We start from the raw sequence: 26,472 nt of genomic DNA, 5'->3' as shown, positions 1-26,472 counted from the left end.
AGTGGGTCTCATAAAGACAGAGAGTAGGCTGGTGGCTGTCAGAGGGTAAGGGTGGGGTTTGGGGTAGAGGAGAGAATGAATGGAAAATTTAAAAAAACTACTACCACTGAGCTATACACTTAAAAGTGATAAAGATGGTAAATCACATATGTATATTTTACATAAATACATTTTTAAAAATAAAGAAAAACTAAGGTACATACGATTCATTTTCCAAATTTTCTAAAATACATGTGGAGATCAAATCAGATCAGTAGAGAACTGGGTGCTATAAATTAGTGATAGCATGCTGGACCTGCAGCACCCCACAGAATCATTCCTTTCGTGAACAGCGCTTCTCACAATGCATCAGTCAGCACCTACAGGTATTACAGGAAATAATTCTGGGAGATTCATGTTTGCTCCTCCCCAAAGTTGCTGCTCAAGTGTTGTTTGTTAGATTGCTTGGGGTCCTATTTTCACATGGACTCCTTAGAAAAAATTGCTATTAGATTTTTGCAACAAGAATGGTTTTGCTTCTCCTGAGAAATAGTTTTATTTTTTAATTATAAATTTCAAAACTAACTTTCTTCTTTGATGGACCGCTAGAAGGATTAAAGCCGCATTCACAGTCTAACCTTAGGCAAGTATGCAGGTCATCATCGTAGGTATTGTCCAGTTTCAATGTTAGTTTCAAACTTTAATGTTCCCACCCATGAATTTCATTTTTTTGGCCATCTTTGGTAATTTAGAAGATTACCTTATATTTGGGTATTCTTGGTTTTTTGAAAAACTTTCTGAGATGAAGTTCACTATACATAAATTAAAACTATAGATGATTAGAGAATAACTTTAAAATATTTCATAAGGTCCTTTAAAAATGTGAATAGGAAAATGAAATTCAGACAGGAAAAAACGTCCCTCTGCACCTTTAAGAAAAGAGTTGACGCTTGTAGCTCATGCAGGTAAGGAGCCAGCCACTTACACCAGAGCTGGCGGGCTCCAATCTGGCCTAGGCCTGCCAAACAACAATGATAACAACAACCAAAAAATAGCCAGCCATTGTGGCGGGCGCCTGTAGTCCCAGCTACTCGGGAGGCTGAGGAAAGAGAATGGCTTAATCCCAGGAATTTGAGGTTGCTGGGGGCTGTGACACCACGGTACTCTACCCAGGGTGATAGCTTGAGGCTCTGTCTCAAAAAAAAAAAAAAAAAGGAGTTTAAATGACCCTTGAGCCTCCCAGATCTCCTTCTTTAAGAAAGAAGCTGAGGGAAAATATGGCTTCACCTGATACTCCTTGGCTGCACTCAAAAGCATCCATCCCCATCCATGCCCTTGAAATTAATTATGCATCGATTAAACAATAAAATCTCTTACATAAAACAAAGTATTTTCTTTTCTGTGTTAGCAATGACTAATTTAACAAATTCATTAACACAAGATTAACAGTGAAGACATTCTTCTTGTTCCAGGTAGGATTGGGTTTCCTTTTGTGAACCAGAATGACAGGACTGGATAAATGCAAAGTGGATTTAGGTATTCAGCCATCTCTTCTAGTATTCCTCCACCTGTGAGATCTTACTAAATACAGGTTGACTGATAAATAGAGAAGGGTGGGGGCGAAGGGAGTTAAAGCACTTGACTGGCGGAGAGAGAACTCTGGTATGAAAACTTTTGTTTATTTTCTGTGAGATTTATGCCAAAAAGGGGGGAGGGGGATAGAAGAAAACATAGGGAGGGATGCCTAAGAAGAGTTCCGAGGCAAAGGGAAGCTTACAAACATAAAGGCAGAAGGAATTGCAGATCTCAACAGACACAACCCATCAGGGATTTAGCTTCAAAATTAAATGCTTACTTACTGTTTACTTTGTTATCTAATTTTCACAGCAATTTCAGCGATAGAAATTAACTATCATATACTTGAAGAAGAAAACATGACAGAAGTTAGCCAACTTGCCTAAGATCTTGTGGGTGATGAATTTTAAGCTAGAATCTTCCAAAGGCCAATCACTACATATCAAAAACTTTTCTCAACCAAGTTACTACATCAAAAGAAGTTAAAGGCCTATCAAAGCCACTAACAAATGACTCATGTGCTGAAGAACAAAAATGGAATCTGATATTACATTTAAGTAGATAGAATAATACTACTTATTTATTTAGAGACAGGGTCTTGCTCTCTTACTTAGGAGAGAGTGCAGTGGTATCATCACAGCTCGATGCAACCTCAATCTTCTGGACTTAGGTGACCCTCCTGCCTCAGCTTCCTAAATAGCTGAAACTACAAGTGTGTACCACCACGCCCAGCTAATTTTTCTATTTTTTGTAGAAAGCTGGTTTTGAACTCCTGCTTTCAAGCTATCCTCCTGCCTTGGCCAACCAGAGTGCTAGGATTATAGGCATGAGCCACTGTGCCTGGCCCAGTTTTATATTTTTATACTGACCAACTTTTAGGAAGGGCCTTCCATGAGCAAAGAGCCTGAGAGTAATACAACCAGAGAATCAGAGTGAAACAGAAAAGATAACTGGGAGAATTTGCATGTATACACATTCACAACTACAAACACACATGCAGAAAGAGACCCCAAATTAGAAATATTTAACAATCCTTCCTAAAATTTGCTAACACTGTATTTTCCTCTCTTTTTCATTTCCAGTAGACTATGCAAAACTTTCCATTTTAACAAATTAAAAAATGTAATTCTACTTTCACTGATTATCATCTTTGATTTTTAACCCTTTCACTTACATTAAAAGTTAGCATTAAAAGGGTTGAGACCAACTATAGTTTTAAATCCTAAAGGCATAAATGACTTTCACCTCCAAAATAAACGTGCAAATAAAAAAGCTTAAACCTGGGTGGCGCAAGGAGTAGGGCGTCAGCCCCATATGCCAGAGGTGGCAGGTTTAAACCCAGCCCTGGCCAAAAACTGCAAAAAAGATCTTAAACATAACAGTGAATAAAGAGAACTAGTTTAAAGAAGGTAACATTAATTGACATTTTTTAAAAAGTCTACTGGAGACCATCTCAGTATAAAGAATTAACTGTACTTATTATAGCAAAGCCAGAGAAATGTGATTCTCTAATAAAACAAGTGAAATATAATTTCAATTTGGCAACTCTAATATACATCCTACAAATATTCTGAAAAAGTTCATTTGTTAACTGAACAAAAATTTACTAAATTCAACATGTGTCGGGCACTGTTCTAGGAACAGGAAACAGGGCAGGGAACAAAACTGAGAAAGCTCTGCTTGCCAGGAACTTACAGCCTAATGTGGGGGGTGGGTGTGCATCAAGTAAGATAAATAAAAAGTGAAGCCATTGTGTGTTTGAAGGCTTAGGAGAGACATGATCTGATCTATGTTTTATCGGATTACTCTAGCTTCTGTGTTGATAATAAATAGGTATAGAGCAAGGGCAAAAGCAGAAAGATGAGTTAGTAAATGATTGTATTATCTCATGTGAGAGATGACAGTGGCTGAGGTCAGGGTAGCAGAAGAAACAGAAGTGTTCAGAATATGGATATATTTAGAAGTTAAAGCCAAAAGGATTTTCTGATAGATCACAAGGTCTGAGCATCTGAACAAACATAGCTGCCACTAAACAAAAAAGGGGACACTGAGAGAGAGGATGTGACAGAAAGGACAGCCCAAGACATCCTCCCACCCCCATAAAAGTATCCTGTGTAATTCTCCCTTCCTGAGCCGGCATGGGACCTATGAATCATTCCTGTGACTAGATAACTTTAAGTGGCAAAAAGGATTATGCAGATTATCATTCCATTCCCTAGTCAGTTGATACATAGTTAATAAAAAAAAAAAAAGAGAGAATCCTGGATGGGCCTGACCTAATCAGACAAGCCCTTAAAGCAGTGGTTCTCAACCTTCCTAATGCCACAACCCTTTAATACAGTTCCTCATGTTGTGGTGACCCCCAACCATAAAATTATTTTTGTTGCTACTTCATAACTGTAATTTTGCTACTGTTATGAATCATAATGTAAATATCTGATATGCAGGATGGTCTTAGGTGACCCCTGGGAAAGGGTCGCTTGACCCCCAAAGGGGTTGAAACCCACAGGTTGATAACCGCTGCCTTAGAAGAAGTAAAAAGCAATAGCAAATGCTCTCCTGCTGACTCAGAGGAAGAAAGGAAATGGTCATGTTGTAAGCTGCCTGAAGTGGAGGTGACCTCCAGCAGTTGAGGGCCTCGGTCCTAGAGCTGCAATGAACTGAAGCTGGCCAGCAACCTGTTGTTTACCATGATATTCCTGCACGCAGTGGGATAAGAGTGCCACATCCTAGGTAGGACTCTCAATAGTATTTAATGAATTAATGAATGAATTTCAGAACCAAACAGCCTGGGGGCCCAGCCCTGGCTCTCCTACTTAAGCACCTTTGTGTCTTTGAGAAAATTAGTCTAAGCTTCAATATTCCCATCTGTAAAATAGGCAAAAGAATGATACCGACACCACAGAGTTATTGCGAGGATCCAATAGAACAAACAACACTAATAAGATCTTGGCATTTTAACAATCATGTTCAATAAATAGTGCCTGTCTTTATTAATAATATGCTTAAGTGTGTATCTTGGTGTGTATTTTGTATTTACACAAAATTGGAATCATACTTTTAAATTCTGTATTTCTTTTTGCCATCTTAATATAATATTATAAACATTTTCCTATGTAGTGGCAGTTAAAAGAATGAATAAAAAAGTTAGATCAGGCTCAAATTTAGGTTCTACCATTTACTATCTATCTATGCAACTGCATGTAAATATTTAACTTCACTATGTTTTAATTTTCTGATTTGTGAAATAGAGTAATAATAGCAATTGAATGACTCACAGGGTTGTTACAAGAATACAGGTAAAATTCTCTCTCTTTAAGATATGGTCTCACTCTGTTGCTCAGGTCGGCATGCAGTGCTATGATCATAACTCACTACAGCCTCCAAGTCCTGGGCTCAAGGGATAGATCCTCCACAGTAGCTAGGATCTCAGGTGTATAATAATTTTCTTTTAATTATTTTTTGTAAACATGGGGTCTTGCTATTTTGCCCAGGCTGATTTTGAACTCCTGGCCTTGAGTTATCCCCCAACCTTGGCCTCTCAAAATGCTAGTATAGGAGTGAGCCACCATGCCTAGCCTTAGGTAAAATTGTAACACAACATTTGGAATGAATACATTAAACACTAATTATTATGCAAAATAGGATGTTCATGGCATGGTAATATTATATTATATAGATCCTGAACATTCATATTCTAATTTTTCACTACAGTAAATAGTGAAATTTTGCTGTCTTGGTCAGTGTCTTTGTTTTTCTAAATTCAGGGGCTAACACTTTAAGCAAAGAAACCTTTTATTTTCAAGTCTTAACTAGTAAGTAAAACCTATAAATAAAAGATCCACACAGAGATTGAAATGGATGGTAAAATATCCCAAAAAACCTTATCAATCCTTGGGGTAACTTCAGATGGTTCTCCTTATGAGAGAAGTTTGAAAATCATTAAGAAAAAAAAAAAGAATAATGTTAAAATTCTCTTTCTCACTGGAATAATCAACGGGCCACCTGAATAATATATTTGCTCTGGTGCTATATTGTAGGCAAAAACAAAACAACAATAATAATGCTGCTATTTTTTAAAGCATTCCACATTTAAGAAGAAATACAAGTGCCATGTAGTATAAATCCCTTATTTCTTTCACAAAGTTTTTAAGAAGATAAATACAAACAATTCAGTTAACTGCATGTAATACAATGGCCCACAGATTTTAATGCACTAGACACAATACTCAAGAAATAAGATGGGGGCCAGATGCTGTGGCTCATGCATGCCCAAGCCACCACACTCCACCCTGGTCAACACAATGAGACCCAGTCTTTAAAAAAAAAAAAAAAAAAGGCCATTAATACATGAGTCGATTAAGAAAATGTGATCTAAGTATACCATGGAGTACTACTCAGCCATAAATAAATGGTAAACTAATACCTTTTGCAACAATTTAGACGAAACCTGAGATCATTCTTCTAAATCTAAGTATCCAAGAATGAAAAAACAAACACTATATGCATTCACTATTAAACTGGAACTGATCAATCAATGCCCACGTACCTGTTTGGTAGCAAAACCCAAAGGAAAGCAAGCAGGTAGGAGAGGAGGGGTAAATTCACACCTTTTGGGTAACACACACTATCTGGGTGATGGACACACATATAACTTTGACTCAAATGGTACAAAAGCAATTCATATAACCAAAATATTTTGTAGCCCTATAGTATTATGAAATAAAAAAAAGGAAGGAAGGAAGGGAGGGAGGGAAGGAGGGGAAAGAAGCTAAGACATTCATAAGCCCATTCTACCAGGGAAACTACAATCTTATTTTGGCTTAGAACTGCCTGATTTCTATAAATCTACTCATGAGTACAAGAATTAAAGAAATGGTACTTCTATCATAATTGGACTAGAAATGTTCCATAATGTTCCATAGCAAAGTTAAAGCTTCACAATTTCCTAAGATGTAACTACCTATTTACTCAATTTGTAACTAAAGTAATGACTCCATAATACAATTTAGGCAAAATATCCATAAACTTTACACAATTCAAACAAGCCAAAAAACTTTAAACATTAGATTCAACATGAAGGCTACAACCCAACTATAGCACAAGACTATGGGGAAAGGGCCAAGGAAGGGGAAGGGAGGGGGGAGGTTTTGGTGGAGGGAGGGTTTTGGGTGGGGCCACACCTACAGTGCATCTTAGAATGGGTACAGGTGAAACTTACCAAATGCAGAATACAAATGTCTACATACAGTAACTAAGAAAATGCCATGAAGGTAGCTACGTTGAACAAGTTTGATGAGAATATTTCAGATTGTATATGAAAACTGCACATTGTACCCCTTGATTGCACTAACGTACACAGCTACGATTTAACAATAAAAATAAATTAAAAAAAAAAACATTAGATCCAAATAAAATTAACAATAGAATTTTAAATTGAATGTGATGTGTTCTATAAAGAGATAAGCAGCTTACATATTAACATTCAGGTTTCTCAGGTTTTCCAAAAAACAATCAACTCTGCTAGTAAAAAATTTAAACTCCCTCCAAACACCAAACAGCCAATAAAATAAAACACAAAATTTGCTTTAGTCTGTTCTTTCATAAAAAGTACTTAAGTAAACATAAAACAGAACTATGAATTATAAATAAACAATATAAATTCCATGGTAGAAAATTAACAATGTAAATTACAAAATAAATCTTAAACTTCTCAGAGTTTGCCAAGGTACAACATTCTGTATTGAAAGTATCAAGCCTCAAACTTCTGGTGTCCAAAAGAATGTCACTTATCCAACACCTCCTTGCTTTGGTAAGTAATACTGACACGGAAGCCAGGAACTAGAATTATGCTTTGACCAGGCCTCTGAACTGACCACAATCTATTCAAGCAGCTGCAGCATTTGAGCACTGGGCCAATGTGCTGTGCTGTGTTAATTATGGTTATGTGATCCTGACATGAACTAATCCCCATTCCCATTAACTTCCTTAAATGAAGCTTTAATGCTTAACTGATAACAAGTAGTAAATAATCCAGGCCAATAAATTTAATAAATGAGGAAGCAATAAGTAATGGCCACTGACACTATCAGCGTAGCGTCGGTTTATTTTATACAGCAGGATGATTGTGCATTAAAAAATTGCATCCTTGTTGTGGCGGGCACCTGTAGTCCTAGCTGCTCGGGAGGCTGAGGCAAGAGAATCGTGTAAGCCCAAGAGTTAGAGGTTGCTGTGAGCCGTGTGACGCCACGGCACTCTACCGGAGGGTGGTACAGTGAGACTCTGTCTCTACAAAAAAAAAAAAAAAATTGCATCCTGGCCTAGCATTAAATTTGAAATTATGGTAGATAAAGGTGGTAAATCTAATTTTCACTTTGCTCTTCATACCTTCTCCATACTAAGTTTTTTAGAAGTCCTAGGAGTGGTGACTATAGAACATTATTGAATGTTACAATCAAACATGAATCTGCAACTTATGTGATAATAACATTTTGTTAACTCATACAGTAATTACTTGCTTACAATAGTACACAAGTAACCGTCTCCATAAAGGGTGTTTTTATCCAGACTATAGTAACCCTAAACATCAGTCTAGGTAATCTAAATATTAAAACTAATAGAAATAATGTTACAAGTCAGTTTATTTTATTTTATTAAAATTAAACCTAAAAATATGACAACTAAATGCAGGTAATAATTAAAACATTTTATTTAGTGGGATAAAGTAGAACCAATTTTATATTAGTTTAAATATTTCTCTAAGACAGTAATCCCATACTAGTACTTATAGGAAAATGACTCTTGCCACACTGGCGTTATGGCCTGAATGATGGACGGGTCTAGGGCATGCACCATCTGTTCAGGTAAACATTTACTGAAGGCCTCTGTATGCTGAATACTTGTGCTGGACTTTGGAAGACTCTACCGCTTTTCCCTTCCTCCTATCCTTCCACTGTTACTACTTCCACTGTTACTAATTCTTACTAAGTAGGTACTCACTCTGTAAAATACAATTTAAGTAGAAAAAAACAGCTTACACAACACCATATTATTTCATGTCTATAAAAAGATATCTGTCGTTTTATGTGAGTGTCTGAGAAGTATGAGTGAAAAATCACAGTTATTTTGGGAAGTAGGATTATGTACAAACTTTGTTTTTATTTTGTTTTTCTGTTTTTTAAATGTCACAATGAACGTTGACTACCTTTAAAATAAAAAAGCTATTCAACTTTTAATCACATACCATGTGCTCTGTTCTCAAGACACATATTATTTAACAAATAGTGGGTTAAAGAGAGGATTATTTATATCTGGTTCTTTCTTTAATGAAGTTTTGAGGTTTCTTGGCTCCATTTAAAATATTACCTAGAAATATTATGCTAAGCAATAATTACATAACAGAACAGAGGAAGGGAAAATGCAGTTAAGTCTTAATCTTATTTAACTTTAGAGCCATTGTTTCAACTAATTCAAAATACATATAGGATAAATTAAAAAAGAAGAGAGCTTGATAAATTGCTTCAAACAATCATTTGTTCCTGTCAACAAGGCAACTCACAAAGCAGCAATAAGGTCCTTTTGGTGGGATCCCTGCAATTAGCATGCATACCTACACCTTATAACATTTTAAAAGCCACTTATTAAAAAACACTCAGAGATTTAATAAGTGCCAGTGGAGTATACTCTTAAGGGCTCTGAGACTTTTTTTCCTTCTTGGAATTTAAGAGATAATGAAATAGATTTGGACAAAAAATATTTTAAAGGCACAAGTTATCCCATCTAACACTTAAAGCACTTAGGAACAGATATGAAGGTAATTACTTTTTGATGCTGAGGTATTCAAAAATCCAATCTTCTTTTCTCTAAGGCTCAAAGTTTTTTACTTCATGTTACCAATTATTTTTCAACTACATTAAAGTTCTCACTTCTATAATTTGTAAAATAAAATTGGGATAAATGATCATCAGGGCTCCTTTGAGCCTTAAAATTTTACTATTCTGGGCTGGGTGCAGTGGCTCATGCCTATAATCTTAGTGCTCTGGGAGGCCGAGGTGGGTGGACTGCTTGTGCTCACAAGTTCGAGACCAGCCTGAGCCAGAGTGAGACCTGATCTCTAAAAAAGCTGGGTGTTGTGGCAGGCGCCCATAGTCCCAGCTACTTGGGAGGCTGAGGCAAGAGAATCGCTTGAGCCCTAGAGTTTGAGGTTGCTGTGAGCTGTGGTGCCAAAAGTGACACTCTGTCTCCAAAAAAAAAGGAATTTATTATTCTCTGAAAGGCCATATCAATCACTATTTTTCCTTAGTTCTGGTAAGAATAATGATGGACACAATTAGCATTTTTAGTTTTATTTTCACATGCCCAAAATTACTTTTCATTAAAATAGATTCTAATACATATAAATTCACATGAATCTACTCAATAATAAATATTATACAGGATGATGGCCAGAATATTTCCACTAGTAAAATTTCAAATATTTCAGAATAAAAAAAAAAAAAAATCAACATTGGTACTTTCATGAAAATTTCAAAAACCAAAGAACCAACCTGATGACCTGATTACAATGGGCGCACATCGGAGTTCGCTTCCCTGCTGGGATGTGCTCAGCTCTCTGCACTAACGTGTCCTGGTCACTGGGCTGGGTCTGCCCTGGAGCTGAGCTGGCTGATGCCACGGCTCCTGAGGAAGTAGCACTGTTTGAAATTCTTCCAGTGGACGGTGCTAGGAGTTAAAACACAGAAGAATCAGAACAGGCATAAACCACACATAAACTTTTCCTAACAATCAAATAATACTAGTTTTTAGATGATCCATTCACTTGTTTGTTGACTCACATTTATGGTGAGATTATGAACTAAACACTGGGCTGCAGAGCACACAGCTGCATAGGAAAGAAAATCAAGATTCCAACATGTAAAAGAGTTAAGACAGGTGTATGCACAGGTATCATAGGAAAAGCAATTACATCTGTTTCGAAGAGGAAATACAATTAAGTAAATGGCAAAAGTGAGACATATATTTATCTGGACATCTCTTCTAATTATTAATTAAATTTAATTCCAAATACATACACATTTAAAATCTATCTCCATATACCGAAGATAACAATACCAAAAATGAGCTCACTGTATCCTCTCTCCTGCTGTATTCTCTAAGCAGAATGTACAATCCACTGCCCAGGCATATGAGGTAGCTACCTGAGAAGCATCCTTGCTCCTTCCTCTCGCTCATCTTCAAAGTAACAGGTTCTGCTGATCGGATATCACAAACAGTGCTTGATCTTGACTTCTCTTCTCCATTCCAATAATACTGCCCTGGTTTAGATCCTTAATGGCTTCCCCCGGACCAGCCACAAAAACATCTGGTCCTCCTAAAATTCATCCTCCCAACTGCCACCTAAGACTGAAATCTGCCCCCCCCCCAAAAAAAAAAAAACAAAAACTCTGTGTCAAGCATTTCAGGACCCTCCCTGATCTGACCACAGAACGTGACCCCTGTTTCCACGTGTTCCTACAGGCCCCCCAGCAGTGCGGGCCTGCCACTCAGCTTGGCCTTTCACTTTGAACTGCAGCAATACCACGCTGCCTCACTTTTTCTTGAGAATGGGTCTGTCTATGCTCAGGCTGTTCTCACTGTTACTAATGCCATTTTTCTACTCTTCTTCCTATTTACCTAGTAACCACTACTTTAGTGTTTAAGTTTTAGCCCAGAAGTCAACTACTCCAAAAATCCTCCCTGAAATACCTCTGACCACTACCCCCCCCATATAATCTTGACTGTTTCTCTTCTATGTTCCCATAATTTTTTGTGTCTTTATTATCACTTCTACTATATTATTTCTGCACCTTTTATTCCCCCAATCAGAAAATAATCTCCCTGAGAGCAGAAACTATGTCTTATTCACCACCCTAGCAACTTAATAAAGTGTCTAGCATGAATGAATGAATGACTTGGAATTGATATATAAATTAACTAATGTAAATAGTGTGAGGAATTGAAATGGATAGAAAGTCTGCTCCTTACCTACAGACAGTTAAAATGTAATGAAGAGAAAAGGTATACATGCAAATGGTGTAAAGGAACAACTCTTAAGAAAATCAAGAGAGTGGTACTTACATACAGACAGATACAGACACGTGTACACATTGACAGTATCCATATTAAGGTGTGGTTAGAGTTGGTAAGATTAATTAGGATAATTAAAGTGGCAATTCTCCTTCACTAAAGTTTGCAATAATGTACAATTACAGACCCAGAACCCCAGTGCTCACACTTAGCACATCTCCAGTGCCCCGCCTCGCAATTGCTCTGTGAAACAGCACTTCACAGACCAGAGAGCTCTACTGCTGCCCATGTTTCAAGTGACTCAATTGAACTGGGATCCTGTTTTCATTCTCAGTTACTGGGTTTTTTTTTTTTTTTTTTTGAGACAGTCTCACTTTGTCGCCTCGGATGAAGTGCCATGGCATCATAGCTCACAGCAACCTCAGACTCCTGGGCTCAAGTGATTCTCTTGCCTCAGCCTACCGAGTAGCTGGACCCATCACAACGCCAGGCTATTTTTAGAGGCAGGGTCTTGCTCTTGCTCAGACTGGTCTCGAACCTGTGAACTCAGGCAATCTACTCACCTCAGTCTCCCAAAGTACTGGGATTACAGGCATGAGCCACTGTGTCCAGCCCCTCAGTTATTGTCTTTAATTTTACAATGTGTAAAATGAACTCCTCTTCTTGCGGACATTACCAGCTCTTCCTATGAACTCCTTATGTTTGAATTCGTCCACTTACCCAGCCACTGCACTCTGCCTGTAAATGTTTCTGAGGTCGTCCCTCCTTTCTAACCCAAACCATCCTCTATTGTCCCTGCTCTGACCACGGAATTACTCTTCTGTCACTCTCTTCTTCAACTTATTCTGTAGATTATTTTTCCAAAAACGTTACTCTGCTGTCACGCTCTTGCTTATAAAGCTTCTCTAACTACTCACTAGAAACTATATATAGTCCCTCAACAAACCCACTCCAATTTTCATAACCTTGTCCTTTAGGCTTTCCTACAGTATTTCACTGCCATTGTCATTATTATCATCATACTAACTTATACTTACTTAATACAAGGCACTATTCTAAAACCCTTTCAACAGCTGTATGGTTCTAGTATGGTTAGTACTACTCTTTTACTCTATGAGGAATTGGGGCAAAAAGAGATTAAAAACCCCATCTATGGTAAAAAAGTAAAAGGCAGTCCCAAACTTGGGCTGTCTGGATGTATGGTTTTAAACACTATGCTACAGTTTACACACTATCCCTTGAACATGCCATACCAGAACCCTGCCTCTGCAACATCAGACAGTGGGTTCCCCTTTCTCCACTGCTACACGTAGTTCTCTCATTCTGCAAGGCTTACAGACTTTCCATTTTCTTCTCCAAAGTCTACTCTGATGACCCCAGCTACAAGTGTTCTCTTTTCCTTCTATCAAATCTTTAACAACTACAACAACAATAACATACCTACCTGTATTCTTTATTTACTATTTATCAATATCCTTCCTATTGATATGTTTTCCTTCGTAAGTCACTTATTTACCCTACACTTGATCTTAGCCAAAAGGCCGAGAAGCGATAGTCACTTATTTACCCTTAAAAAAATAAACCCAAACTGTATACTTTTTATCCACAATCAGAAAAACTGCATTATAAATAGATGGTGAAAAATTAATATTTAACCAATTGAGCAAAAAAGGGACGTTCCATCTTTTTTTCCTCACCTTTTTAATTTTTTCCTTTTTAAAGAAGACTATAGAGATAGATGCCTTTTTTTTTTTTTAATTATTGTTTGGGATTCATTGAGGGTACAAATATTTAGGTTACACTGACTGCAGTTGTTGGGTAAAGTCCCCAAGAGGTTGTGCCGTACACCGTGACCCCCAGCCCCTACCTCCTCCCCTTTTCCTAACCCTTATTCCCCTACTCCTCCCCTTGTATTACATCATCTACCACCTTCATATTAGAATTGAGAATACTGGATTCTTGCTTCTCCATTCTTGTGATGCTTTACTAAGAAGAATGTGTTCCACCTCCATTTAAGTTAATACAAAAGATGTGAAGTATCCATCTTTCTTAGTGGCTGAATAGTATTCCATGGTATACATATACCACAGCTTGTTAATCCATTCCTGGGTTGGTGGGCATTTAGGTTGTTTCCATGTTTGGGGGATTATACACTGATCTATGATAAACAATCTAGTACAAATCTTATGATAAAAGTTTTTTTTTCTTCAGGGTTGATGCCTAGTAATGAGACTGAAGGATCAAATGGGAGGTCTGATTTGAGTTCTCTGAGGATTTTCTATACTTCCTTCCAAAAAGATTGTATTAGTTTGCAGGCCCATCAGCATTGTTAAGACAGATGTTTTTTTAAAGTAGATTAAATTTTGATTTCAAATAATGGAAAAGTTTCCAATTGGAAAATCTGAAAATCAGGCCTCAAAAAGAACCAAACCCTTTCATCCACCATATGCCTTTATTTTATCACATTATCTATGCATAAGCCCGAAAGTATTGAATTACTAAGACATTGTTAGCAATAAGAGAGTATGGTTATTCTCCATCAGTCATTGTAAAATGGGACATAATCCATCTGGCCTATGCCTCCAAGGAGAAGGTGTATGGGGAACTAACTTGTTTACATGAGAAGCAATTTTTAAACATGAAACATGCAACTGCATCTTAAACATGTATAAAAAGGCTCTAAGCTCTACCACTGTTCCTTTATTGGGAAGAAAAAGCCTGGCTTTCTGTTATTGTCCCATTTTAACCACTTTGGATATGAAAGAAATTCTCACACCTTCGTTTGTTGCTGTGTTGCTAGCACATTGGCCTGTGCAAAGCTACACAAGCCCTGTTAATTACCAAGTCCTGAACATTTCCAAGGCACAGTTATTTCCCATATGAATAAAGCATGTTTCATTTCTTCAGACTGAGTTTCTAACTACTCTACAACATGATTGAGCAACCTTTGAACAATCAAGTGTCAACCTCCTGGTTTCTGCTAGCTTTGTTTATAAAGAGAAGGAGGTATAAGAAAGGTGAGGTCTTGGAAGAACCACAAATGAGTCCCACTTCCCTCTAAATTTTGTAGAAAACTGCTCTACCATACAGAGAGAAATCTAGTCTTCCCTGGGTAACACAGTGATCAAAATGCTTTAAATTTATTGAACCCATAGAAAACTCATTTATTTTTATGTAGAAAAAAAATTCACCTTTTAGAGATGTCTTAAGGATGACAATCTATTTACTTGTAAGAAAAACTTTTTTCTTTTAATTTCTAGTGAGATCATTAAATGGAAACATTGAATTAGCACCATTTCATAATCTAGGAATCCAAGTCACAAAAAGTCACTTATTGGAACTGAATAACAAATGAGTCCCTGAACTGACAGGAGAAGAGCATCAGGAGGAAGTTAGTTCTTGACTCAAGACTTCCTTTCTAACTTTAATCTTGGGCAATTTTCATTAAATTTGGCTTCTTTTATGGCTAACCTCTATCCCCCTGGGACTTTTTGGAAAATCGCTTTAATTTTTTTTTCTTTTGGACCAAATACATTTCAGCACTACAAACCTCTTCTAGAAATTCAAACCTTCTTGCTGTTCTCCAAACCAACAGTGTTGGTGAGAATCTCTTTCATTAACTTTACAATTGTTATTTATGCACCTTCTAAAGGTTTAGAATGACATATATTCATAGTTCATCTTCTTTTTCCCCAAACTATAGTTGTCAAACCTAAGATCACAAAGATTACTATTAAATAAGTAAACGTGAGTTACAGGAACAAGCTAATCTTTCTCAGTATATAATATAAAAATGTGTTAAGTTAATCAAATAAAATATACCAAATCTATACTACATTGAATTGCTAGTTTTAAAATTTATTACATTGTCTTTCTGATATAAAAAATTATTATATTGATATATCTGAGAATTCCAAGAATTAATACTTTTTAAAAAAGCAAACAAACCTCTGGTTTATTAAACATAATCTTTAATTAACTACAAAGAAATAAAAAAGCTACTTGTTTTGGACTACAGACTATTAATTGATGACAAAGAATTTTTTAAAAATGAACCACATAATATTAATTTGGTAGAACACTTCACTCCTGTACTGGGGAAATCTTCCTGACATATTTGGAATGATAAAGTGAAAATACTTTAATCTAGAAAGATCTTAATTGCCTTTTCCCCCCCACGCTTCTGATTCAGGCTCACATTATTAAGCAAATTAGTTAACACAAGTTTTAAGCGATCTTATCCTGAAGCTTAATTTTCTTTCAAATTAAAAGTCCCTGACTGGTTGGTTATCAAGTTTATGCAAATAACTTCTGCACTAATAGGCCACATAAGTATATTACCGGGGGTTTGTATAATATATTATATACCATAACATACAGTAATAAAATATTATATAAGGAATTAGAAATTATCTGAATATTTACTATGTGTTTCAAAAAATAGCTGAGGTCACTAAAAGGTGCTTGTTTATATGCACAATAGTTTCCAGTGAGAAAATATCAATTAAGATCAATCCAATTCCTGGTAGTACATGTGTGAATTTTTTTAAAAGATATTTTCTAACTATATTAAGAGTAAGGTGGGTTACTTGATATTTTTGCTTTCTATTCCTCTTCATAAATGGCTGTTAATTCTAAATCAATGCACTTAAGAAGGAGTGGTGAAGATTAAACTGCACACAGGAAGCGTCTGGCCAGACAGCACCTGCGTAGACATGGCATCAATCAGCTGATTCTTTGATTCATATAAAATTATTCAACTGCCAATAAAACATTCTTGTTACTGACATATGTACTTTCATTAAACTTTACTTTGAAATGTAACTACGTCAACTGGGGCTGGAGGACTGTATCTCAAAGTACAAACTTAGTGATAAGAGCTGTTGCTCCTGTCTTCTAAGGTGGCTTAGATGCAATGCTTTTGTACTGATCAAAGTATCATTTCGGAGGAGAGCACATTTAGGAGGAGAGAACTGCTCATGACAACACAAAAACCCCACAATCTGAGGATGTCTCACCACCTCCTTAGTAAGTACATACTGGTCCAAACCACCATCATCTCTTGTTTGGAATACTGAGTGACTAGCAAGAGATCTCCTTGCTTTTACTCTTGCACCCAACACAAAAGCCAGTAAAAACGAAGTCAGATCATGTTACTCCTCTGCCCCAAACCCTCCAATATCTCCCCTCTAACCCAGCACTAAAACCAAAGGACTTACAGAGTCTGACTCCTGCTACTTCTCTCCCGCGCTGCCCCTTGCTCATTTCATCCTACAGACACTGGTCTTCTTGCAAGTCCTCTAACATGGCCAGCATGCTTCTGACTCTTCTAGTTTCTCTGTTTGGAAATCTTTTCCCCAGCTATTCACATGGCTTCTCCCTCACTTCCTTCGGTTTTCTGCTCCAAGGCCATCCTATACAAAATAGTACCCTGTTCCCCACAAACTAGCAATCTCTATACTCCCTGCTTCTCTTTCTCCGTAACACTCATCTTCTATTCTTTATATTGTTTATCTGTCTCCCCATACCTTGAGAGCAGAGACACTATCTATTTTGTTCATTGCTATATTCCTAACACCCAGCAGTCCCTGGCATATTGCTCAATAGATCATTGTTTAGAGAAAGAGTAACTCCAGCACCAAAGTTACTGTCTTTCTACTAAAAGGAATTAGACTCCTTCGAGAAATTGCTGGTCCTAAGATTGGGGCAAAAATGAACAGGAGAGTTTAGAGTATCTTGTCAAATTAGCCAACAAGGAAGCTATCAAAGTCTACCAGAGCTGTATCATTAAAAATGAAATGGAACAGTTTGAGCATTGATAAGAATAATAATTATAACAGACTGAAACACTTCATATATATTTAAATTCATGAGCTCACAATGATTCTAAAATTTAAAACCTCACATTGATTATCCTTAGAGGATGCTAAAGATTCAATTCATTATTTTAAAAACTGGTAAAATTCAATGAACAGAAAGAATAAAGCTTTGATAATCATCACTTCATAACTATCATCTACATCCTACACATTCCCCTGCTACCTATGAACTAATCTGAAGCTTACTCAAGGTTCAGCATTTAATCTGTATTTTAATATAATAAGCTCTACAAGAGTACTCTTCCAAAAACCATAACCATAATACAGCATCACACTTAAAAGAAAACAAAGAATAATTCCTTAATATCATTAAATAACCAACTGCAATTTTTTCTAATTATCTGATTAACTATTACTATTTTTCTATTGCTGCTGTAACAAATTATGAAAAACTTACTGGCTCAAAAGCAACACAAGTCTATTATCTTATAGTTATTCTACATAGATATTACTGGGTCAAAATCCAAGGTGTTGACAGGCCTGCTTTTCTTTCTGTAAACTCTAGGGAAATTTGTCTCCTTGAATTCCTGCTGCTAGAGGCTGCCCCAAAATTCCCTGGTTCAAAGCCCCGTTGGCCATCTTGAGGAGATCAAGATTTTTCACATTGCAACACTCTGCTCCCCTCTTCTACTTCCCCTTCTTCTATTTTTAAAGATGCTTATGATTATATTGGGTCCCACTAGGATAATCTCCCTACATTAAGGTCAACTGATAGGCAATCTTAACTTTATCTGCCTCCTTAATTCCCCTTGCCATAATATATTCCCAGGTTCTACATACATGAACATCTTTAGGGGTGGGAGACAGCATTATTCTGCCTACCATACACATGCCAAGACAATACAGATCAGGATCCAAATAAGGCTCCTGCATTACCCCTGGGTGTATGTCTCTTAAATCTCTCTACCACTTACATCACACATGTACAAGAAACCAAGTCCCTAGTTATTTTTCATATACATGTTATAAATGTATTTGAACTTTTTACTTAGTAAAAAGTTAAAAGAATGAATAACTGACTTGTTTCATCTTTAGGACAAAATTTTAAAGTATTATTTCATTATTTAACAGATCAACAATATAAAGCTCACAAAGGATATGTGACTTGCCCAAAGACATGTAGAACGAAGAAATTAAGCAAATGCTTTTTGAACAACTACTATGTACAAGCAATGTGCTGGGCTCTACCAGCAAAATAAGACAGACATAATTTCTACCCTCATGGAACTCGAAGAAGGTTATAGAACAGTAAATCCCCTATGTTACAGTGGGATAAGTGCTAGAAAGATGTAAAAATGATGAGTTTATGTATAGATATTTACTCATTCACTAAGTGTCTACTGAGCGTCTATAATGCACCAGGCACTGTGCTAGGCATGAGTACACAGGAGAGGACAGGATTTTTATGTTCCTTTCCCTTAAAGACTGCAGAGCTTTTTGGAGTTGGAGGTGTTTATGGTTCATTCAGTACTGACAGTCTACTGAATGTATAAACTCAGGAGAAATATCTTGAGCTAAAAGAACTAATTCAAGGGGCACTAGCATATTGATGACATTTGAGTCTGTGGGGGTGAAAGATTGTTCAGACAAAGTGTTGCATGAAAACTGAAGAGCTCCTTAGACAGAAAGCAAATAACAGAAATACCTTGAGGACAGAAAGAGAAGTAGGAGAAATAGGTATATGTCATAGAAGCCAAGAAAGGACAGTGGAAAATTTGGGACCCAACACTATGTCTATCTGACTCCAAAGCCTGACCCTATGCATTCATTCATCAAACATTTATTATGAACCTACTGCATGCTACGCTATTTGCAGGCAGCATCCTGCTCCACTATAATATGAAAGCATGTCTCCTCGAATGTGATCTAAACCTGGAAGTACTAACTTCTGGTAGTGGGTGATAACTGAGATGATGAATTTTTGGTGTTTTCTTTCTTTACTGAGCCTGCTAGGACAAATTTAGGAACATGTATTTTTTATTTGACCTGGTGTCCTTAACAGCTTAGATGATCACTTTTAAGCCCTTTATGTATTCTATAAAGATTAAATACTACTTTCTTTCCTAAACCTGGCTGCCCACACATTTTAGCAATTATATTTAGTGAGAAAAAAAATACATGGATATAAGGCTGAATTCTTCATATTTTAAGAAACATTTAAGAGAATTCATATAAATTGCTTTCAAAGAAAAACAATAGTAGATCTAATACTTTTGTTAAGGATAACATGCTTAAAAGCACTGAATCCATTTTGTTGTACAAATTCCATATTGGTGTAAAACTACAACTACTACATTTAGATTAAGATAAAATAGCAAAGAAAGTTATGAAGGTGAATCTTGGGATAACTATAAAGTATATTTTGACTGCTTATGAAAAATCCTTAATCTTTCATTCTCTTTAAGTGCAGAGCTTAAAGAGGAGACAGGCTGATATTGACAATGTCAATGAAAACTCATGTTCCCTCTCCCAAAGACAAAATTTTACAGCCCCAACAAGGCAGAAGACATGTGTGGGGTTTTATCGTTTGAAAAACAACTGGCTCAACTGCACAGAGTGTTCCTGTTAAAACACTGAGGCGAATGTTGTGCTTGTATAAATAAGTGGGCCACATCAAAGTGACATTCTGGCACTCCTGGGGAGATAAAGTACTGTAATGCAACATCTCAGAGAATATGTCCCGAAAGGTATGGTAGAAATTTTACACATACCAAATGGGGCAGCAGCGATGGCAGCATGCCTGCATATTATTATGCATGGCAGGCACGTTTTTTTTCTCTGCCCCTTCCCCAACTATCTCAAACAGATGGTGATCAAGAGAAGCACAGAACATGTGCATTTTGTCTGTCAAGCTCCTTATGTTGGAAGCATAAACAACAGCCTACTCTTCATAATCCAGGCATGAAATCATATCCAGCAGAAATGGAAAAGTTAAGCCAAGATTTGGGAACAGAGGAAAATACATTCTGGACAGGTCTGAGCAATTTTTAAAAAGTGAAATCAAAGATATTTTTTTCCCCTCGATGACTAAAAGGAAAATTGGATAGATTAAACTATTATCATTTCTCTACACAGAGGAGAATGCTGGTATGTATGCTATAAAGAACTGAACAGGTGCACCCAAGGCTAAGTATCAAATAGTTCCAGAAATTCAGGAGTTAGTTTTTTTCCATTAGCAACCGGCCTTTTAACTTTAGGAACCCAGATTAAACGGATCTAGCATGTTTTAATAAAAGTGAGTATAGGGACTTGGATTAGGTTCAGTTTTCTTTTTAATTTCTTACATCACACATCATCAAAATTCAGTACACAGAGACTAGCCTTTTTCTCCCTACTAACTGAGCTTACATAGAAATATAAGTCCACTTGGTAAGAGGTACAAAAGAAACCCAGTACTCACATCACAGAAAAGGGTATGATATCTTCATTCACATACTTGACTTCACCATCATTCAATGAAAAAAATCAACAAATTATTTTATTTACCAAAATATACACAGGACTTTCTAAATAATCTCAATATTACCATTCCAATTTATAATTTTATAATGGGAAGACAAGTCTGTGCTTGTGAGAGGCCAATATGCTTCACATTAAAATAAAAAAGGACACACAATAAAGGAAAAGAAACAAAAAAGAAAATGTTCAGAGAAAATATTCAAAAAAATTTTAAAAACTAAGGCATATTTTTTGACCTCACAAATATTAAAGAGGATCACTGGTAAACTTATACAGGCTCTGTAAGCTGAGGATTTATTTAAAATATTAAATCTGTACAATTTTGCTCTTACCTGGATGAGAAAACTACATGGACATACTTTGAAATTATTCTATACTCAAACTTAGAGTTCTGATATGTCTTATCTCCAAACTACATGAAACCCAAATGGGTTTGGCTTTTACCATTTTCCCACTGATTTAAATAATGAGAAATCAGCTTAATATCGGAAATAAAGGAGAAAGGCACCTAAGGCTTTATTGCCCTAATAAATAGAATACTCATTATGTAAGTTAAATAAAACTGAGGCAGGGAAAAAAATTAAAATTTCTCCATGTCAAGCAATTTCCACAATGTTTTGGATGATAGTACAAGTTACTATAAAATTTAAAAATTGGCACATGAAAAAATGCTCATTTATCACCATAGAAACGTGAATCAAAACCACCCTGAGGTATCACCTAACCCCAGTGAGATTAGTCCATATCACAAAATCCCAAAACTGCAGATGCTGGTGTGGATATGGAAAGAAGGGAACACTTCCACGTTGCTGGTGTGACTGCAAACTAATATAGACTTTCTGGAAAGAGTCACGGAGAATCTTCAAAGAACTAAAAGTAGACCTTCCATTTGATCCTGCAATCCCATTACTAGGCCAGACCCAGAAGAACAAAACTGATTTTACCACAAAGACATTTGCACCAGAATGTTTACTGTGGCTCAATTCATAATTGCCAAATCATGAAAGCAACCCAAATGCCCATCAACCCATGAATGAATCAACAAACTGTGGTATACGTATACCATGGAATACTATTCAGCCATTTAAAAAGATAGAGACTTTACATCTTTTACATTTACCTGGACTGAGCTGAAAGACATTCTTAAGGAAAAAAAAATATCTGATGTGCTCAATACTAATATAAAACCAATATATAAACAATTACATGCTCATATGAACAATGAAGCACAGGGGTGGGAGGGATGACTGGCAGAAGGAAGGAGGGCATGAGGCAGGATCTCACCTGTGGTGCACACCGTGAGGGTGTATGACACACGCCCTGGGTGACAGGATGTGAGAACTATGTAACCTAAAAATTTGTACCCTCATTAATAATTTGAAATAAAGTAAAAAATTAAAAATTGGGATACTCCTTACATTTCTACTAATTCTCTAAGATTTCTCAAAGTCATTATGTCAGCGCAATAAATAAAATTTTATTATCATTATCCAAAGTTATGCTTGAATTTCAGGTCTTTTAAAAGCAGAGATCACTGTGCAGTTATTTTATGATGGAGAAAACAGTACATCTAGCATAACAACTAAAGGTAAGATACACTAGGGCTCCTAGGTCAGCTACTCTCTAGCTGTGACATTAGAAATGTCATTAATTTGGGTCTTGTTTCCTCATCTGTAAAACAGCAAAGCAGTAACTACCTCAAAGTGTGACAGAGTTAAATAAGGTACTCCAGTGTTTACTTATAGTTCCTTGAATGTGTAAGAAATGCCTCAGAAAAGTCAATTATTATTATTACACTCTGATATATGATCTTACATGGTTAAAAAAATAAAGCATCCATTTATTCAACAACTACTCAGAGAACACATACAATGTTTTATTTTGTTTTTTAAAATATGGAATGCTTCACGAATTTGTGTGTCATCCTTGTGCAGGGGCCATGCTAATCTTCTCTGTATTGTTCCAAAAAGTGAGTACCACATACAATGTTTTATATCTAAGAATTCTTCTGCCATTAAAGATACTCCACAGATAAGATACAGGTCCTGAAAACTTCATCTTCTTGAATGTAGACAGACAAATTGGTGTCTCAGGACTATGGCTATCAAGGGCACTCATGGTCCCCAATAAAGTTTGCAACACAATTCTGTAGAATTATCAAGCATAATTGTTCTTATTCAAACAAGGGTTTCAGACCAGAGTTAATAAACTTTTTCTGTAAAAAGCCGAAGAGTAAAGAGTATAGCCTTTGTGAGCCTTATGGTCTCTTTTACAACTGTTCAACTCCACCATCATAGCATGAAAGCAGCCCTATATAGACACTATGCAAACAAATGAACACAGCTGTCACAAAAATAGGTGGTGGAAAAGGATTAAAGCAGAGACTCTAATATATCACCAGCGTTCACAGCTGCATTATTCACAATAGCTACAAGGTGGAAAACAACCTAAATGTCCATCAGTGAATGAATGGGTAAACAAAATGTGCTATCACACACGCAACAGAATATTATTCTATCTCAGAAAGGAATGGAATTCTGATACACACTATAGGAAGGATGAACTCTGAAGACATGCTAAGTCCAACAAGCCAGACATAAAACAACAAATCTTGTATGATTCCACCTACACGCAATACCTAACATAGGCTATTTATAGCAGAAAATACAACGATGATTGTCAGGGAATGAAGAGAGAAGAATGGGGAGTTAGTGTTTAACGGGTATAGAGTTTTTGTTTGGGAAGATAAAAAGTCCAGGAGTTGACGAATTTAAGAATTCCCAAGTTGTTGTTCTTACTATTTTGGCAAAATATACATAAAATAAAATTTATCATCTTAACCATTAAAAAGGGGTGGTGGTGAAATAGGTACCACCAAGGGACATAGTTTGCCAGCGTCTGGTTTAAACCATATGCATCGATTAATAAGCAGTAATAATTCTTTATGAAAAGTACATATGAACAAATTCAGATATCTTTATTAAAAGGTGTAATATTTTAATCTCAGGATGAGAAAAAACAGGGATAAAGAGTGTTCATGGATATACACTTGCATCAGCAATGGAAAGCTTCCAACATAGAAATAAATTTCAATAAAGGACCATTTTAGAAAAGAAAGCAGGCAGTTAATGGTAGTTACTTTTATTTTTTCCTATCTCAGAATCATAATTCTAGACACAAATCTTCTCGTTATATGAGACAGGGCATGTTTACATGCTTCACACCCCAGTTTGACAATGGACAGCTCCATCAGGCCTTTATGACAAGTGGACTGTTTAGTTTAATGATGTCAAAATGCAGGGGAGCAGATGGCAATAAAACATTATTAGAAGAGATGAAATACACGCAACTGGTAGCAGTTTACTTATTCATATAAAAATTTTAAATGGAACCAATAAATCTATATATCTTAGCTAAGCAAATCCAGTTATCTGGATTTTTTACTGCAGCACAAAGCCTACAATGAAATTTGGGACAGTTATAGAAACAGTAATTTCCTTTCTCACCCCATCTCCTTTAGACTTCAAATCAAAGAGTTTATATCCACTTATAACTGAGATGCACATCATTCAGTCTTTGATCTAATCAAATCTCACAAATACATGTGAGTCTTTCTTAAAAAGGGAAAAAAAAAAAAAAAAAAGAATATATCAGATCTCCCCAAAGCTCTGTCCATAATGAAGTAGATAAGCTTTTCTTTGTTGCTAAATGTAGCACACACCAGAGGCAGGGTGTGATAAGGAGCCATATTAAACTAGGATCTTAGCCATATGATCTAAATTTCTAAAATGGAGTTTAGATGCAAAGAAAATGTTACTTGAAACAGACTTTAGCAGTTGCTACTTACTCTATCCTCCCTATCCTGCGAGAACCCTTTCTATCTTATCCCTAAGAGATTTAGTCCTCCCCAAATGCATTCACTGATGTGATCTGTGACAAAGAAAAACCCACGATTCAGAGTCAAAATAGTTGGGGTCAACACACTATACAACTCTGGACAATTCTTAGACTCCATCGACCATATTAATTTAAATGATGCCCATTTTAATTTTAATGACATCGCCTTGTATACCCTGAATAAATATAATTTTTAAAATAAAAAGTTATTATAAAAATAATTAACATTACTCAATAATAACCACCATTTTACTGTGGTTAAATGAGGTAGTTTGTTCCTTTTAGAGTAACCTTAGTATTCATTAGTTCCAAATCCTCAAATAGTGATAGTGGGAACTCTTCAGACAGGGTGCAACAGAAGCTAAAGTCAACTAAATATTCAATTTGAAAAATCAAATTTGTATCTTTTTACCTGTCTTGTTTGCCAAAAAAAAAAAAAAAAAAAAAATTACAGTTTTCCTAAAAGATCTTCAAATGGTCACAACTTTTATATTTATCACTTACTTGCACTGTGCTTCTTCAAACCACAAAACTTACATTCTAAAAAAGAATTACCAATTTTTATGTTTTCATCTTATCAATTAAAGTCCTTACATTTACTACATATCAAAGAACTGTTTTCGAGAGAAAAAAAAGCAATTCCCTAACACAAAATTTATATACGTAGCACCTTATTTATATAAAAGGAAATAGTGCCTTAATAAGACTGTAAGTAAATTAATATTTGTCCAATATGGAGTATCAGAGGTTAACAATGTCTAATATTAAACGATAAAATGCTTCTGTGTCTTTAGTATGTCACCATTATATCGACTAAATGCCTTTGTTTTCTTCAGTAGAATGCCTGCCCCCATAAACACATTAATGACAATAACAAATCCACTAATTTCTTACCAACATCAGGGGACAGGAAAGTAAACAGGGCTCTGTGTGAGTTCTGTGTACATACAGTTAGAGCAAGCACGGAGCTGGCTTTCTAATATGCTATGAGAACTGCTAATGAAAACCGCAAACAAAAACTTCTGCACAGCTAGACAACACTGACTACTGTGAAAGAAAATACACCAAAGCCTTTTATTTTAATTTAATGACTCTGCAATAAAGTGACACTGTTTTCCATAGAAAGTGCTGATTAGATATTAGCTGTGTAGCTCAATATTTTTTGAGCAATGAATTACATTACTTATTAAATATGTCATAATGTTAATACAGTTATTAAGCGTAACTACATATCCTCTAAAAAATCATTTTGAAATGAGAAAGAATTACTGTAATTAATGAAAAAATTTAAAGGCCTATGACTTTAAAGCTTTCTGAACTATATACAATTAATGACAAATTATTTAATTATTGACCAACAGAATTTCTCTCCAACAGAATTTCTCTTCTTTTGTCTCAGAAGAAACTTCTGGCTTTTCATGTAGTAAAATGTTTCCTACATAGGCAAACAATACAATGAGGATGCTGCCAAGGCCAACAATCTCACATGTGCAGCTGTGAACAACTGAAACAGAGTCGGCATTTAGACAACGTTTGCATGCACTCACCTCAGGAAAAGCTGCGCCAACACAGTAGCTATACTGCAAAAGTCACTTCTCGAGTATAATACAGGATGCAA

At 36.0% G+C, this 26,472-nt stretch overlaps 1 protein-coding gene and 1 pseudogene across 5 annotated transcripts in view; both read right to left on the bottom strand.

Moving 5' to 3' along the window:
* Nucleotides 1-26,472, bottom strand: part of PDLIM5 (PDZ and LIM domain 5) — a 225,992-nt gene that overhangs the window by 20,270 nt on the left and 179,250 nt on the right. For all 5 annotated transcript variants that reach the window (XM_053608692.1, XM_053608717.1, XM_053608773.1 and 2 more), the window contains one exon: nucleotides 10,101-10,275. In XM_053608692.1, the coding sequence (XP_053464667.1) occupies nucleotides 10,101-10,275 (175 nt within the window). The remainder of the gene's footprint in view (nucleotides 1-10,100; nucleotides 10,276-26,472) is intronic.
* LOC128592466 (uncharacterized) lies at nucleotides 22,847-22,947 on the bottom strand (annotated as a pseudogene).

This window comes from Nycticebus coucang, chromosome 1, assembly GCF_027406575.1.
Source record: "Nycticebus coucang isolate mNycCou1 chromosome 1, mNycCou1.pri, whole genome shotgun sequence".
In the NCBI taxonomy this organism is placed as follows: domain Eukaryota; kingdom Metazoa; phylum Chordata; class Mammalia; order Primates; family Lorisidae; genus Nycticebus; species Nycticebus coucang.
The sequence above is the reverse complement of the archived record's forward strand: the minus strand, read 5'-3'. Positions and strand labels throughout refer to the sequence as shown.